The following is a 17,432-nucleotide window of genomic DNA, read 5'->3' as shown; positions in this document are numbered from 1 at the left end:
TCTTAGAAAAAGAATCCTGTGCCCACAATGAGAAATGTAAAAATGATGTAAACACTAAAGGTACAAGCACCAGGTATGGAAAATTAACCCATATTTTACCATGATGCTCTTTATCCATGATACATTTACAGTACCATGAATATAAAAGTAGCTGTAGTTGGCTACAGTTACCAGGTTACTGGTGGTTTGTTATTCTGAACCATTCCCCTGTCTTGCTAAGATCATCCTTAACTAGAAAGACAGCTCTGTTTAGGCGTATAGACACAAAAAACCTTGTTCCACTAAGAGACTCAAGCTTGAAATATATATTACTTTGAGTTTCTTGTTCATGATAATTGCACACAAATTAAAAAAAAAAAAAAAAGAAAAAGTAGAAAAATAAAGGTCTGGATATCTTCTTTGGAGTTCAGCTTGAGTGATAATAATTGCTTGTAAATAAAGTTGTAAATCTATAAAGTTATTTTAATCTATTTACTTACACTTATTTCTTTACACTTTTCTTTCTGTTGCATTTGCATCAGTTGTATCTTGTCAAAACTGCAGGGAACTATCTGGAGAAGGTGCTAATTTTATAGTACAGATCTGCCTAGTGCCTGCCTTACTAACTGCTTGGTAAGCAGTCTTTTGCTTTCCTACAATGGGGACAGCAGAAAAGCATGGAGGTAGCTGGGCTTTCAGGTGAATCAGACAACAAGCTTCTATATGTGGAGCCCACACAGGGTTGTATTGACACAGAGATATATTTTTCTGAACTCACCTGGTCATTTATACTAGACTGGGGAATAGAAAGATAGAGAAGCTGCTAACTTTTTGGGTAGTTGACAACCACATCATATACTGGGGATTGTCCAGCTGCCTTACACTAACTTCTGGATATGGACTACCAAATATCCTTGCTGCCTTTTTGTCAGTACGGTCCCTCCTTGGGTAAAATATTGGAATCTTTTGGCCAGAAGTAAGAGGCACTGCACCAAATGTATATGTATGACCGTTTTATTTGCAGTCATTTATATATATATATTTCACTTGATCAAAAACATGTAAATATCAGTAGGGCAAACAGAAAAATGCAGCTTGTCATTCAATGCAACTAATTCAGTGTTTATGTCACCTTTTTACCTTGCTGAAGTACAAGGGACAACACAAGGAGAAAGGACTAAGTAAGGTTAAATGTGGCTTAAGAACCTACCAAATTCTCCCCGAACAAGATGTTTTATGTTCTCTCTCTTATTTTATTTTATTTTATTTTATTTTATTTTATTTTATTTTATTTTATTTTATTTTATTTTATTTTATTTTATTTTATTTTATTTATTTATTTTTTTCCTGCACCTTGACACTGGATATCTACTCTTCTAAAAAAGATTTAAGACCTCTGCTTTTGATTTTGATATAAGAATTACAATACTTTCTTCTCTTGGGAAGAACCTTTCTCATTCTCTTCAAGTGCATATTGGATAATATTGTTAAAGACAAATTGATCAGTTTTCCTGATTAAAGATGAAAATGTCATTTCACTGGTCAGATATGAGGCTTGTGAATGGATTAGTGAATCGAGTTTTACTACTGATTTTTTTTTCCTTCATTTTAGTTTTTGTTAGTTTTTGTTTTATATTCAATTTGGCTTTCATGGGTATAGCTGTAACTTATTATGTCATAATTTATATCATATAAGTGCAATTTGAATGCAATTCACTGTAGTAATATGAGACCATTGGTCAAAATGGAGTCCAGCAGGACACGGTGCATCACGACAGTTTTGCAGTGTTGGGAATGTAAACTGGAGATTTTCATGTACAGATGCCTTGAATTGGCTGAAACAATGATTTTGTAGGAGAACTTTTAACGCTCAGAGACAGGGTCTGTAAATCAACGTTACAGTGCCCCACTATTCAGGTAGTAACATTCAACAAGAAGAAAGTTAGAAAAGACAATGAGAGAGAGGCTATCTATAAACACTTACTGCAAGGAAGATCTGAAGAGAACTGTGAGCCACTTCTATGTACTGATACTCAAGAAAACACCCCGAGACAGTGATATAGCGATGATCCTCTGGTGCCCAGTCTGGAGCTGGAGTTACTGAAGTCACGGTGCAGCCTGGCCCATTCTCCATCCACCATGAACGATGCATTGAGATATTAAAGGTCAGAATGAGATCTGTTTCCTGCAAAACAACAAATGAAGAATTGATGCTCTGGGATGGTGCTCTGGTATAAAATGCCTCAGCTAGATATTTCACAGCATGCATAAAGAAGCAAAGACCAGTAATAAAACTGCACTGTCACATGAAAATTAGTTGAGCTTGCCTGTAGCAAGCCAAGTAACTGTACCTTGACAGGCCACAATCTTCTTTCAGACATTATACTAGCCTGGACTACACAGTCATTCTTGTTCACTGCCTATTCTTCTACAGAAACAACAAAGACTGATTGATGCGTACATTTCCACAGCAACCCTCCTGCACTCATTACCTAGTAATATGGCCTATATTTTTATAATGTGATCTAACAAACTGTACAAGAGTAGTCAGAACCTGAGACTTTACTAGGTGTGAATCATGGACTTTACTATGTCTGGATCATCTGCAAGGAGCTTTTTACATGTACATGGATGCTGCAAAGCAGAACAGTGATGGCTCTGCTGAAATATTAGAGAAGGTGCAGAAAAAGGATCCTTAAAAGCACTGCCTTTTTGTAATGCCTGTTTCAGTCTTCTAACATTGTAGGAATCTGTAAGGAAACAGCTAGTGTGCATTGCCTTGTCTAAAGATTGCCCAGCTTGTTAAAAAAAAAAAAAAAGACAAAGAGGCCTACAACCTTCAAGTCTCGTGCAGCTTGTACAAGAGAGCTAGTGCAAGAGAGTAACAAGTCAGCCATGATTTCCATTAAGATTACATTTATAAATAGTTCATAAAGGATTAATGAATGATTAATATACATAATAAACAATACTACGGATATGAATTTCATAAATTTTACTTGGTTGCACATTACTTGAGGGTGCTATACATAGTTATAAAAAACCTATGGACTTTGTGGATTCTATAATAGCCTAACAACCCTTTATAAATTATTTATAAGTGTAACCTCATTGTAAAGTGTGACTATCTAGTCTGTGTGCACATGTGCTCAGTCATGCAAAAAAAAAATCCTTTTAAGTAATGTCTTTGCAGAGCCAAACTCTCCCCACACCTAACCTACATTTTTTTCAGCCTGTTGATGACATTAATAATTAAGATTCTCATAAAATTTTTAAAACATAACTATTTAATTAATTTTACCATGACAAAATGAACAGAATGTCATTCTGTGACAGATATGCTGTGTACATATTTCCCTCATTTCAAAAATAGTAATTTTTTCAATCTCACTTATTTTCTTTTTGTGCACTAATTCAAGCAAAAGTAACTTCATCCTGTGAGGTTTTGGACAATACCATGACTGGCACATCAATCTGTGAATACACTTTACCCTGTAGTATTTCTGATTTTTTAAATTTATTTATTTATGTTTCAATTCTCATCTGTTTGCATTTTTTATATTTAAAAAAAATATATACATTAAAAAAATTAATACCCTTCATAAGCTATCAGACGACAAGAAGGACCATAAATATTTTTGCATGACTAATTATCCTACATTCTCACAACAGAATGATCCAGCAAAAAATAATCTGTGTGTGTAAATATGTGGTGATTCGTATAATTGAATGACGTTGAAAGGTGAAGAAAGTGACTGTGAACTTTAAGATAAATGACCCAATTTTTCCAGAAATTTCTATATTTACCTATAACTATAACCTTTCACAACCAAAAAAATTTTCCTTTCTCTGGACCCCTCTCTAGCAAAGGTGCTAGTCTAGTGTTTACCATATTGGAAATGGGTATTTTCCCTCAACACTCAAGCCAGAAGACTAGTTTTCTTTCTGGACTCAGCGCTGTTACAGCTACTTGCTGACACGCTGACCTGTTCACCTGCTGTAAGAAGTTGAAGAATGAGTATCTTTGGAGTAACTTTGCTTAAAGTAATAGATTTATTCCTGAATGACTAAAATCAAAATCAATCATGTTATTGTCAGAAGACCTTTAAGTCATTCTAGTTACCATGGAAAATTCTTAATCTCTAGTCTTTTATCAGAGCAGGAGCATGAATGAATACGACTTAGTCTGTTTTTTTTTTTTTTTAATTATTATTATTATTATTATTATTATTATTATTATTATTATTATTATTATTATTATTTATCATTTGCAATATCTTTAGAAGAATCATGATAGATTAAAAATATTTTACAAAGTGCAGACCAGGGAGGAAAAAGAAAGGGATAAATCTGGCTGTTATGTATCTGCCAGGTGATGTTAAAATGGATTAGGAAGAGCTAAACATAAAGATCAGAACTGGTCTCTGTGGTTAGAACATCATTGTTCTGAAGACAGCTCTGTTTGCTTACAAATGGTGCAACAGTCCAAAACTTTACAGGTTAAAAGCAAAAGTGCGCAGTAAATATAATTACACAGTGAAATATTTATAATTGCACATGCAAACAAACTTAACAAAGTCTAGCTGTCTAGCTTTCTTCCACCTCAGAACTTACTCAAAAATTATTTTCTGAAATAATATAGAAATAATGAAATAATATTTAGAAAATTCCCTTGTCCTCAAGTCATCTTTTGGCAGTTAAATTGAATGTCATGATTTAGACTGAACAATGTTGTTTTGTTCGTGAATAGTCTTTTAGTGCTTACTAATAATAAATTACAGTCTTTATCAGATCTATGTTCTATTTCTACCTCTAAGCAAACAGTAAAATGCTGTGTTATTTCATCTGCTCAGAAAAGAGACTTATCAGTGTTATAGCACTTAATTCTTGATATTAACAAAAATAAATAACTCTAACTGAAAGCACAGACTTCAAATCTTAAAGAAATTTGAATACCATGGTTAAGAAAACTTTCAAGCAGGGTCACCATTATATGCTGAATTAATTAATAAACAAAACAAGGTCAACATTAAAAAGCAAAACAATTAAGTAGAGTCAAAACATGGTTCTGGTAAGATCAGACATCATCCATGTTTCAGGGCAAATTTAGCTCAAATAAAAATGTTAGTGAAGTCAGATCTTCACAAGTTAGGCCCTGAAAATCCTTATCCCCAAAATATGTGAAATTAGAATAATGCAGAAGGAGCCTATTCACTGCAAATTCAGTTGCTGAACAGTCAGATCTTTTCAGATATAAGCTGATAAGGGCTTTGATCTTGTCTATAACCTTCGATCCATGTACCCCAGTATGCACATATATTAGCAGAACATTTCCTGTTGTTTCGAAGTGAAGGTCATGCAGCCTATGAAAAAAAATTTACTTAGTGAGAAAATTGATAAGGACTTAAATCTCCTGGTAGAACTGTGTAAACCAGGGAGGATGATGTATCTATCATTAACATCCCTTATGCTGTAAAGATTTAGAACTATTCTTGGACAAATTCCTCTTGCTATTTACTTTGTTCACTTAGAATACAGTTTTAGTGGACACAGACAAAGTCTACACTGGAAGCAGGGGATTTTTTGTACTCTCCAGTGTATTTGCTGTCTGTTTTCTTTTCAACATCTGTGGCTCAAACAGTATTCAGGGAATTACAGCAAAATGGTCTAATAAGCCCTGAAGCTATGAAACTCAGTAAGAACTGTTGATACTCATTGGATATGCCAATATGGTGTTGTTCATAGTCTGTATGTCAAGAAAGATTCCATTATCCTAAATTCAACAGCTGCTTCCGTCGTGGACACAGAGATACATCTGTATGAGCTTTATTGATGATCACTCTGATGCTTTTGTAAATCCTGCTGATATTTGTAAGCCCTGTTAATGAAAATTGGTGTATTAAAGTAGATTTATCTATTCTTCAAGGAGTGAAAATTCAGAAGAAAATATATTAGTAGGACATGCTTCCTGACACTTAAGATGTGTTGGTATTTGTAGTGGTCATGAGCAGAACTACTGAGTTAGACAAAGACTAGAGTTTGGAGGTCTCAGAGACTGATCTCAAAGATTAGAAACTGAGACATTTTCTTATTAAGTCTGTAATTTCTTTTTATGTTGGTTTGCAAAAAATGTTGAACTCTGATGATATGTGCCTGTGTTTAATAGATAATAACTTTTGCCTGAGTTAACTCTTCCCTTCCCTTCCCTTCCCTTCCCTTCCCTTCCCTTCCCTTCCCTTCCCTTCCCTTCCCTTCCCTTCCCTTCCCTTCCCTTCCCTTCCCTTCCCTTCCCTTCCCTTCCCTTCCCTTCCCTTCCCTTCCCTTCCCTTCCCTTCCCTTCCCTTCCCTTCCCTGCCCTTCCCTGCCCTTCCCTGCCCTTCCCTGCCCTTCCCTGCCCTGTCCCTTTCTCTTTTTCCCTTTTCCCCTTCTTTTTTTTTTTTTTCCTTTTTCTTTTTCATCCACAGTCGATATACAGGAAATAATTATTGTATGATTGTGTAGAGAACACAGATACTAAAAGTACACAATCTTTTTATCCTATTTCATCTGAACTAATTTTAGCCTCTCAGCTTTTTCTTACATGTGTAACTCCTTCTCCTCCATGTGAATGTTTTCTATTTTTTATTTTTATTTGTATTTTTTCAGTAATCTGGAATCCTGGATTTTATTTTCCTCTAACAAAACAATTTTTGTACCAGCTTAATTCCAAATTGAATATGGAATTTCATTTACATATATGAGACAGGATTTAGCCAGTATGATTCCACCCAACATATTTACTTCTGAAGTTCATCCATGGAAAATAGCGGAAGCTTCCTAACTCTTAGCTGTTTTCAGTATTCTGTTAAAAATGCTCTAAATGTGTCTTAAGCAATTTCCAGTGTATAGACAAAGATTTGAATGAATGACTTATAAGGATACCAACATAAAAGAAAGAGATGACAGGTGTCCTGATTTTCTTGTCTAAAATGAAAGTAGTGTTACATTAACAAAATACGGTAGTCCTCAAAAAGCATAGCTACTGATATACAGGGATTAACATTGTAGTTTACTATTCCATTATATGAGCCCAATCCATAATCTTATGAAATTGGTAGAGCTGCCATCACTATTATCTTAACTAAGATCTTAGTTTTTTTTTAACTAAGATCATAGTTTTCTAGTGTTGAAATATATATATTGACAAACCTAACAAATTTGATCTGCTTTGTTTCAATTCATTACAAATAAATGAATAAATAAAAAATAAAAAAAAAAAAAAAAAAGGAAAAGGAAGACACCTACTAAACTCTAGAATATTAATATCTTCAGTTCAGTAACATTTTTTTTTCATGAGCAGATCTGTTCAGAAATTTTCTATCTATGCAGATCTTCAGTTTAAAAATATCATTAACGGAAAGAAAAATCTTACAAGTTTTATGGCAAGTTTAAAATAATTTTTACTATCCTATGAATATTTTTCATATTTAAACAGAATATTTTAGGACTAAGAATACTCTGGGTGAATATACATTTATATATATAAATTTGGGGGATGCAAACCAAGATAAATAAACCCATTCTGGTAGTCCAATAAGGTACTGACACTTATTACTAGGGACTGACAGATTACAGTTCCTGTGCTATTGCACAGAAATTTTAATCTGAGTCTTCTACATATGTATGGCAAAGTTCCTGAGTGGCAGAACTTTTGTAATTTCTTGGACAATGACTTTCTGGAAGATTTAAGCTTATATTATGATAAAATACAGTAAACTAGGCACTTGACCCACATCCCAGAGTAGTAGCTGACTGTGGAATCTTATTTATTTCCCACTGTGGCAAATCAGGGATACCATTTGGGAACTGAAAAAATTTGTTGAAGGAAATTGAGTTGGATGCAATACCTTGCTTTGAAAACTTTTATTTTTGATAAGTGACCATTCTCCAAGGAAAACAGCTTGTCTTAGAATATTGTTAATGCAGGTTTCCAGTGGGCAGTTTTCCAACCTTAGCTGATCTTCTAGCACTACTGGTTGGCATAGAGTTATTCCCAGATTATATTAGAAACAACACCAAAAACTATCTTCTTTCATTGCAAAAGACAAAATTCTTCTAAAGTTTGGATTAAACCTGAAGATACCAGGTGCAACTTAAACATTTATTGGTGTAGCAGAAGGTGATGAACTCACGGATATATTAGGGAGTAAAGTAATAGCTTCACTGTGGAACTGAGTGGCTTGATTCATGGCACAGCTGGAAACAGGATGGAAATATATAAACATTTTTCCCACACCAAAACTCTGTTCCATGAAACAAACCTTACAAAGTGTTTTATGAGTGTACTAATTTCAGTATGGATCTAGATTTCTTTCCAAGGTAAAATGAATGTTCTGAAAATTGTTCCCAAACCTTGATGATTTATTTTCTAACTGAATTTCTAACATGATTTCACTGCTTTCACAAAATATTTCTACTTGTTTTTATGAACAAAGTATAATGTCTTTAAACTAGTTTAATTTCTTCATTATTTTGGAACTTTTTTTTTTCTTCCTTTTAGATGGTAAATGGGTTCTCCTGATTTATCTAGGTAAATACACTGAGCCATAATGCTCAGAATTTGCAGACACAAGTATAAATAACCTCCTAATTCTAAAGAAACCCCTTTTAAACACAAGTATAAATAACCTCCTAATTCTAAAGAAACCCCTTTTAAGCACATAGACATCTTATATTTGGATAATATCCAAAAGGCTATGTGGAGCTTCCAAGTGAGCTGGGAACAAAGCTCTGTGGGCTACAAACAGAAAGGTCTAAGGCCTTGAGTAAACTAACAGGGTTAAATAAATATCCTTAAAATGTTTCTCTTTCTGGAATGAGTGTTTTACTGCATTGCCAAATCATCTGAATAATACTTTACTTGCAGAAATGTATGGTGTAGAAGTTAAACTTTGGTGGGTTTATGGAGTGTGGTGGTTTTACCGTGCTGGGCAGCTAAACCCCACAACCGCTCTCTCACTCCCACTCCTTTAGATAAGGAGGGGGAGAAGTAAAGCAAAGAGCAACTCACGGGTTGAGATAAGGATAATTTAATTAAAGGGAAATAATTATAATAATTAAATAAAGACTACCATGAACTAAACAATTTAACTAAGGGGAAATAAAAGGGAAAGGGGAAAAAGGGAGGAAAACAAACAAACAAAATAAATGAAAGCTATATGGAAGTGCAGAGGAAAGAAATTACTCTCTACTTCCCACAAATGAGCGATGATTGACCACGTTCTTGAAGCAAGGCCTCAACGCACGCAGCCGGTGTTCGAGAGGAGGACCAACGTCTTCTCAACGAGAGCCCACCCCCCCCTCTTCTTCCTGTTTCCACCTTTTATTGCTGAGTGTGACACCACATGGTATGGAATATCCCTTTGATTGGTTTAGGTCAGCTGCCCTAGTGATGTTTCTCTCCTCACTTTTTTTGCCCACCCCCTTGGAGGGTTAGAGAAAGGCCCAATGCTGTTCCACTGCTGCTCAGCAGTAGACACAACACTGGTGTGATAACACTGCTGTTCCAGCTACAAGTACAGAGTACGGCACTGTATGGGCTGCTGCCGGGAAAGTTAACATTCCAGCCAGACCCAGTACATGGAGTCTATGCAGAAAGAAATTCCTGCTGATGTGGTTTGTTTATTGTCCATTGGAGTTGGTTATGTAACATAAGGCACTGTAATCCTGTAAAACAAAGCACATGGGAAAAATGACAAACCTTAACTTCCTGTTTCCTATGACTTTGTATTGTCTGTCAAAACTGCAATAATTTTCCTATCTTTTCCTTTTTTTTTTTTTTTTTTCTTCTTTAAACAAGTAAATTCATTCATGACCATAGGGCAGATCTCATGTCTACAATGATGACAAGCTGTATGAATCAACCTCTGCTGTAAGACACAGAAAAAAATACCACCGGCAGCATACACAGGAAGCAGTACATAGACTTGAACAGAGCTCTCAGATCACAGAAACAATATTGTTATCACAAACTTGGTGTTAGGAAACATCTAAACATCTGATCATCTTCATTCAGAAAGGTTTTGTGAAACACCAAGCTGAGGATAAATACCTACTCTACACAGCACACAGTTTAAGGACTTCCACCCAGCACTGATTTTGTATGTATTAAGATTTCAGAATAATTAAAAAGAAGCCTGGATGAATTGGGAAGTTACTAAAAGGAGTGTGGAGTTGTCTTACTCAGTTTGACTCAAATGTAGCCCGGATTGATATTTTCAATATTTCTGAGGGGAGATTGAAATAAACTAAAGCACTAATTTTAGCTAGTTCTCCTATCCCACTTGCATTCTCAGTATGAAATAAAGTAGCCAGATTTAGCTGGTTTGAAGTCCTCTACAGTCAATAGAGAGGACTCAACTGAAAGAGAGTGCTAAGTATTCCTGAAAAGCTTCTTAGTAAAGCTAAATAAGATGTTGAGCAGGAAGCCAGCTGCAGAATGCTGGAAAGGAAGCACAAAGTCAGAAGTGGAGTATGGGCCATCCCTCTATAACTCATATGTCTTGTTCAAGGAATGGCATGAAAAATGATTCTGGATTGACTATTTCAGGTTCTTTCATTGTAATCACCTTTATTTAATGTCTGAAAGGTTCTAGATATTTTTTAGACAAAGAAGACATTTGTCACAGGACTATATTGTATGACACTGATAAACTTCAGTTCATAAAGAATTAACTCTTGTCCTTGCATGTGATGATATTTATTAGAATACCTGAGGCTATATTCAGATTTGATAAATCAACCTAATTTCATTTTACATGCAGTAATTAATTTAACAGTAGGTGAAATTGTTCTCCCTTTTTGTGGTGTGACATTGTGTCACTCAGCATGGACCACATATTAGTTTTATTAGAACTAATTTGATTATCCAGTACTCCCATCTAACTACAGAAATAATAAAATCTAACATATCTTGAACACAGAGTGAAATAGAGATGTTTCATATATTGACTGCTTCCTGCATTTGAGAATTATTTGAATTATTTCTAAGAAACAAATTCACATTTTTTTTTCCCTGTTCTACATCTGGTCATTCTTTTTTTTTTTTTTCTACACTATGCTTCAGAAATAATTTTGAAGGATGAGGATTTCCAGTTGGATTTGAAGCCTAGTTTTACCTTAAAACTTGAAGAAAAGAAAATAATGGGAACAGCACCACATAAATTGTTTCAACATTTTCAGAAAATAATATTATATTTTTTCCAAACTTGACTTTTCGAGGTGTTTGGGCAATATTTGCAGATTGGAATGGAAAATATTAGCACTCCTATATATTCATTGGAGGCGATATGGGTTCAAATCTATTTCCTGGATTCAGAAATGAGAAATAATCTATTCATAAATTTCTACTCTGACTTTGCAAGCTTCATGGAAACAGACAAAAAAGAAATATTTTCATCTGCATTAATAAACAAACCACAACATCAAACAACTTGAAGTTAGCAAGTATTTCAAGTGTATTTCCATTCCTCTTGTGAGCTATTGCTAAAGCTTGACAATGCCCACCACTTCAATAAACTGCAACCTCATAAGGACAATTTGGGGCCACTTAAAAAGATTCAACGCATAACTCTGGGTAAATGTATGGTTTTTATTAAGTTTTCAGAAGCACACCCTAAAGAATAATATTATGATGCCATACAATATTTTTCTTAGCTAGTATGAGGAAAAGAACCCTAAGTACTGCAAAACAAACTGTAGCAATTTATACCAGTTAAGGTACTAAACAATAGATGAATAGCCTGACACTTTTTTTACATGCTGATGACTATGCATGCAATGATGCTAAAGTGTAGAAGACTTGCAGAAAATAGGAACACCTAATTTAATACAGCAGAACTAGCTCAATAAAAGGATCCAATGTCTTGCTAATTTTATACTTAGCACCAGTTCATATAACATATACACCATTTGTACTTAACATTTGTAGATAAGATGCAAAAAAAAAATATTATGCAGATTCATCATGCAGTGTTACAGTTTTGAAGTGATGGTATTATTAGGTGATAGCAAGTCATTTTCCAGATATTATACTATTTCTTCCTAAAGCTCTTGTTACAATCTTGTTAACAGTTAAATTAAAGTAAATATAGAGAAGAACAATATAGAGTGATTCAAATACTGCCTTTTTAAATTTATGTATTTATTTATTTTTCCTTGCTTTTTACTTCAGGTACTAAGTGCAAAGCGAATTTTTTAATTTTATTTTTTATATTTTTAATAAAAATGCAATGCAAAAAAAACCCAAAAAACTATTAATCAAAGAGCAGGATTTAATATCAGGTAGACACCCTTAAAAGTTAATTCCTAGGTCAGTGTATTAGTGAATTCAGTGACAGTTCATGTCAGGTGTCAGGTCCACTGTCACTGAAGACTTAGGTTTTGAAGCTGTGCTCCATTTCAAAGGACTGTGCAAAAGTGAAAATTGTCTTTCAATTAAAATTTCCATTGACTGGTTCAAGACAATTTAAATGGAGTGGAGAGGTGTCTCTAGTTCAGCTTTCACATGGGCAATTCAGTAGTTTGCTATCTTCTCAGTGAGGGAGCTAATCTGGCTTTTGTGTCTGAGCACTGCAGTGCTCAGAGGAGCAGCTCTGCAGTAAAAGACCTCGGGTTCCTGGAGGATAATGAAGTTAACCAGCAATGCACCTTTGCAGAAAAGGAGGGTGTGGAGTGTCACCAGCAGGTGGAGGAAGGTGATCCTTCTCCTCTGCTCAGAGCAGGTGTGACCATACTGGAGTGCTGTGTCCAGTGCTGGGCTCCTCAGAACAAGAGAGATATGGACACACTGGGGTAAGTGCAGTGAAGGCCACCAAGCTGTTCAGGGACTGGACTGGTTCAGTGCTGATAGCTGAACACCTATGGGGATCCTCCTGCTGTCCATAACTACTATTGGGAAGGACTGTAAAAGGCAGAGCCAGACTCCTCACAGAGGTGCACAGAACAAGGATGAGAGACAACAAACACTGTAAATTCTGACTGGACATAAATATTTTTTATTGATTTTATTATTTACATATTTTTTTTTTTTACCATGAGAGTGATCAAACACTAGAACAGGTGCCCAGAAACGATGTCAAATCTCCATTCTTGGACATATTCAAAACTTGACCAGAAAATCACTTAAAACTGCCATTTAATTGACCTTCCTTTGATAGATAAGTGAGTTGCATTAGGTAGCATTCCAACCTAAATCATTCTGTGATTCAAAGTTTTTCCCATGAAGTTTTAAAAATGTTGTTGCAGTTCTATAAAAATGAAAAACGAACAAACCAAAATGTCAAACAAACAAACAAACAAACAAAAATCTAACAAACAGTGACAACAAAAGAAAACAATGCCAGAATGGATTGGATTCTTGCTGCATGAGAAATGGGGTATTCCATTCCACTGCATGATCTGTGGGGTATTCCTCAAAATCCTTCTGTAACATACTGGGAGCACAGTAGTAATAAGAAAACAGCAGCTCAAATCTGACTTGTACTCTGGATTTATAACTAATGCATCAATGTTTCTGATGGGAAAACATACTTCCAGGAACCAATGAGAGATTTTTAACTTACATATTTTCTGACTTGCCACAACCTGGTTGTGTCTCCTTCAGTTGGATGGGGAAGGAAAAGGTTGCGTCGGGGTAGCACAAACAGTGGCTCTGAAGATATTGTAGAGATTTTTAATGCTGCAGCTAAATTTTTTTTTTTTTTTTTTTTCCAATGAAATATCACAACTAACCCAGAATAAAACAATGAAAGAGGTCGAAAACACAGGAAATTTCTTTCAAAATGATGTCTCTCTCTTGCATTCATTCTACTTCCATTATATCATCACAATATTTGCATATTATGCAATATATCTGCATATTTTATTTGCAAGCAGCTCATGCTGGCTAGCTAAAATTTCACTTAAGAGAACCTCTTCAGTATCCAGATTTTTGTCCAAAGACCCTCGAGTTTCTAGCCAGGATTCAGATGAAACACTAGGACCAATGATCTTTAATGAGCATAGGCTGAGAGAGGTAACTAGAACAGAGATCTATCTCTGTAGACTGAATCAGTAATTGAAAACTTTATTTAAAAAACTGACGGGGAGTAGATTTACCATTCTAACTGTGGTGTCTGTGTCAGCTTCTTAAATTAAGTTTTCAAGAGCTGATTTAGCCCAGGGAAATGCAGAAATCTGGTTGAACCATCTCTTGGGGCCGCTTATAATAAATTTTTTGTTTGTGTTTAGTGCTAATGCAGAATTAGAGGAACTCCACTGTCAAGATGTTAGGAGATCAATGCTTTTATTACTTTGAATTGGAAGGTTGGTATACACAATAGAACACTCACAGGGGAAGAATGATACAAAGAGCTCTTATTTGATTTTCCTGGTGTTTAAGAATATTGCAAAACACTGTGAATTCAAAGAAGCAGAGTTCATTTTTTTTTTTTTTTTTTTTTTTTATCAGTTGAGGAAAAGTCGGCTTATTAAATAGAGGATAGGTAAAAATATTTTCCTGGAAATAAATACCTTCCTAATGAAAAAAAAAATATAAACTTCTATAAATAATTCACTTTTCCAGTATATATATATCATTGCCTCACTACATAATCTTAGCAATATACCACTTGTGCTCTTTCAAGTAAAACTCTCCTCATGAAATACTTATAAGAAGATTCTTTGTTTACAAGACACATAGCTTTTCCATCATCAGCTTTGTTTCTTATTTCTTAATTTTCATTATAATTTTAATTAATTTTTATTTTTTCTTAAATGCTTTGGAAGTAGTAAAGCTTTCTTGAATTCCTTGTACTGGAGTGGTCTTCTACAGTGTGTGTTAGTGCAATTTGACTTCATTGGAAGCTGAGAGACTTACAGCTTAATCCTAGATAAGTTTAGAATTTATTTATTTATTTTTGTATTATCAGTAATCCCATTAAATGACTGAAACTCTCATGGTATGTGAGATTAAATCAGTTACAATATGTACAGACCTTCATGTAAATGTTTCTTAAGACATGCAGTGAACCCACAAATATGTCTTTCCATATTGAAAGTGACACGGATATCTTTTTCATTTTAGATATGTTTTTCTCTGCTGACTCTGTCCCATTTAATGGTAAATATATTATGATATGATTTCCCTGAATGTTGAAAAGAATGAGACACATTTAATGTTGTCGAAATCAAGACATATTACATCTCTGTTTTGACCTACAATGATAGGGCATTATGCAAGAAAGAAAACTATATCTAGAAAGAAATTTGAGTAGTTCGTGGTCATATGGGAAAGACGTGTCAAATTGTGGAGTCTGTAGTGGATGAAATTATTCTGATTAATTCTGATTCATTTTGATAATCCAATATTTTGATTAATTACATGAATGATTGAATAGAGAAGAATTATTAAACGGTGAGAAACAGCAAGTACATTTGAGGACAGGAGTAGCATTTGAAGCTATCTTGAGAAACCCAGGATTTGTCCTGGAAGGTGCTATGCAGAAAGGACAAGTTAGGCAGAAATAAAAACATGTGCAAATACGGGTTGGCTAAAAACTGACTGTGCATGTGCATTCCACAACGTAGTGGATGGTTATAGTTCACAAATTCAATGGGGGCCAACACTTTTGTGTTGCTGCAGAAAATCTGATAACTCTTTATACAGTCCTGGGTTTTATGAACTGTAGGGTTTTTTGCAGCACTAGTATAATTCATGTTAACTTAGTAGTGGCAAGGCTTCAACTCAAAAGATTTTAAGAAAAACTGTGGACCAATTGAGAAGCAAGCAATTAGAATGAGCAGATGTCTGAAAACAAGACCTATGAAGAAAGACATAAAGAACTGGGATTTCTTAGCTCAGAATAAGGAAGAATTAGAGCATAACCAACTGTTGAAAAGAATCAAGTAACGTTTTCCTGCACACAGTGGAGGAACATCCATCACATTCCAGAAACTACACTACATGTACATTGCAAAGTTAATATGCATTAGATTTTGAAGAAAAACGTTTCTAAAATTAAAGGGTAGGAAATCCCAGGAAGAGACTGCCTGGGGAGTCTGTGAGATCTATTGTTGCTGGCATTGAAAAACAAGATGGACAAACTTCTGTTGCATTTTTCATGCATATGCTTGGTATTTAGGTTGGGAACATGGACTAAATGACCTACTGAGTTATTCAGCAATGTGAATCTATGATTCAAATAACTGAAAGCATGGTTCTGGAAACACATAATGTTTATAAATATGCAGCACAATACTAGTCATTCAATTGAGATTTGATATATTTAATATAAAAATTGAAAATACTCAACACGTAAGGCATAAATTTAAGTGAATTTAAATATAACACTTTTCCCTGAAGTTCTCTAACAGATATGAACAATTTTAATGCAAAAGAAGAACGATGTGTTTCTAGAAACAATCTTAAGCAAACAGTTCTCTAAAAATATTTATCTTTATGTTCTCAACTTTTGTTATGATTCCTATATATCCTTTCTGTAGAACTCTCAAAAATACATTAGGGCATGTGATGGCTGAAGTTTATTTTTATATCTTTGTCCCTCTCTGAGCTAGTTACCTTTACAGTCAATGGAGCTGAAATGGCAGGTTCAGAGTACAAGTCATCTCACTAGGTGCAGAAATCTTCACTATAAGTTGAATCAAATTTTAAAATGTCCTTTGCCTTCAAGTCCTTTGGCTTTAGAGAAGATCTAGATACTAATCCAAATGTAGATATCTGCTTTTTTTACGGAAATCATAGACTTAAGACATAAAATTAGAAATATAGATAACTTGCAATACATGGAATTTGGATTAAAAATAAATAATTATATATGTATATATGCATAATATATAAATATATAAATAATATAATTTTTCCCCCTGTACTCGGCTCTGGTGAGGATGCACCTCAACTACTATGTTCAGTTTTGGGCCCCTCGCTACAAGAAGGACATCGAGGTGCTTGAGCGGGTGCAGAGAAGGGCGACGAAGCTGGTGAGGGGTCTGGAGAACAAGTCCTACGAGGAGTGGCTGAGGGAGCTGGGCTTGTTCAGCCTGGAGAAAAGGAGGCTCAGGGGCGACCTTATCGCTCTTTATAAGTACATTAAAGGAGGCTGTAGTGAGGTGGGGGTTGGTCTGTTCTCCCACGTGCCTGGTGACAGGACGAGGGGGAATGGGCTTAAGTTGCACCAGGGGAGTTTTAGGTCGGATCTTAGGAAGAACTTCTTCACCGAAAGGGTTGTTAGACATTGGAACAGGCTGCCCAGGGAAGTGGTGGAGTCACCATCCCTGGAAGTCTTTAAAAGACGTTTAGATGTAGAGCTTAGGGATATGGTTTAGTGGGGACTGTTAGTTTTAGGTCAGAGGTTGGACTCGATGATCTTGAGGTCTCTTCCAACCTAGAAATTCTGTGATTCCGTGATTCTGTGATA

At 35.0% G+C, this 17,432-nt stretch overlaps 1 protein-coding gene across 2 annotated transcripts in view; it reads right to left on the bottom strand.

Annotated features, from left to right (window-relative positions):
• Positions 1–17,432, bottom strand: part of NKAIN2 (sodium/potassium transporting ATPase interacting 2) — a 595,502-nt gene that overhangs the window by 77,643 nt on the left and 500,427 nt on the right. For both annotated transcript variants that reach the window (XM_032185202.1, XM_032185203.1), the window contains exon 4: positions 1,964–2,164. In XM_032185202.1, the coding sequence (XP_032041093.1) occupies positions 1,964–2,164 (201 nt within the window). The remainder of the gene's footprint in view (positions 1–1,963; positions 2,165–17,432) is intronic.

Source organism: Aythya fuligula, chromosome 3 (assembly GCF_009819795.1).
Source record: "Aythya fuligula isolate bAytFul2 chromosome 3, bAytFul2.pri, whole genome shotgun sequence".
NCBI lineage: Eukaryota > Metazoa > Chordata > Aves > Anseriformes > Anatidae > Aythya > Aythya fuligula.
Note: the sequence above shows the minus strand (reverse complement) of the source record. Positions and strands in the feature narration are given on the sequence as shown.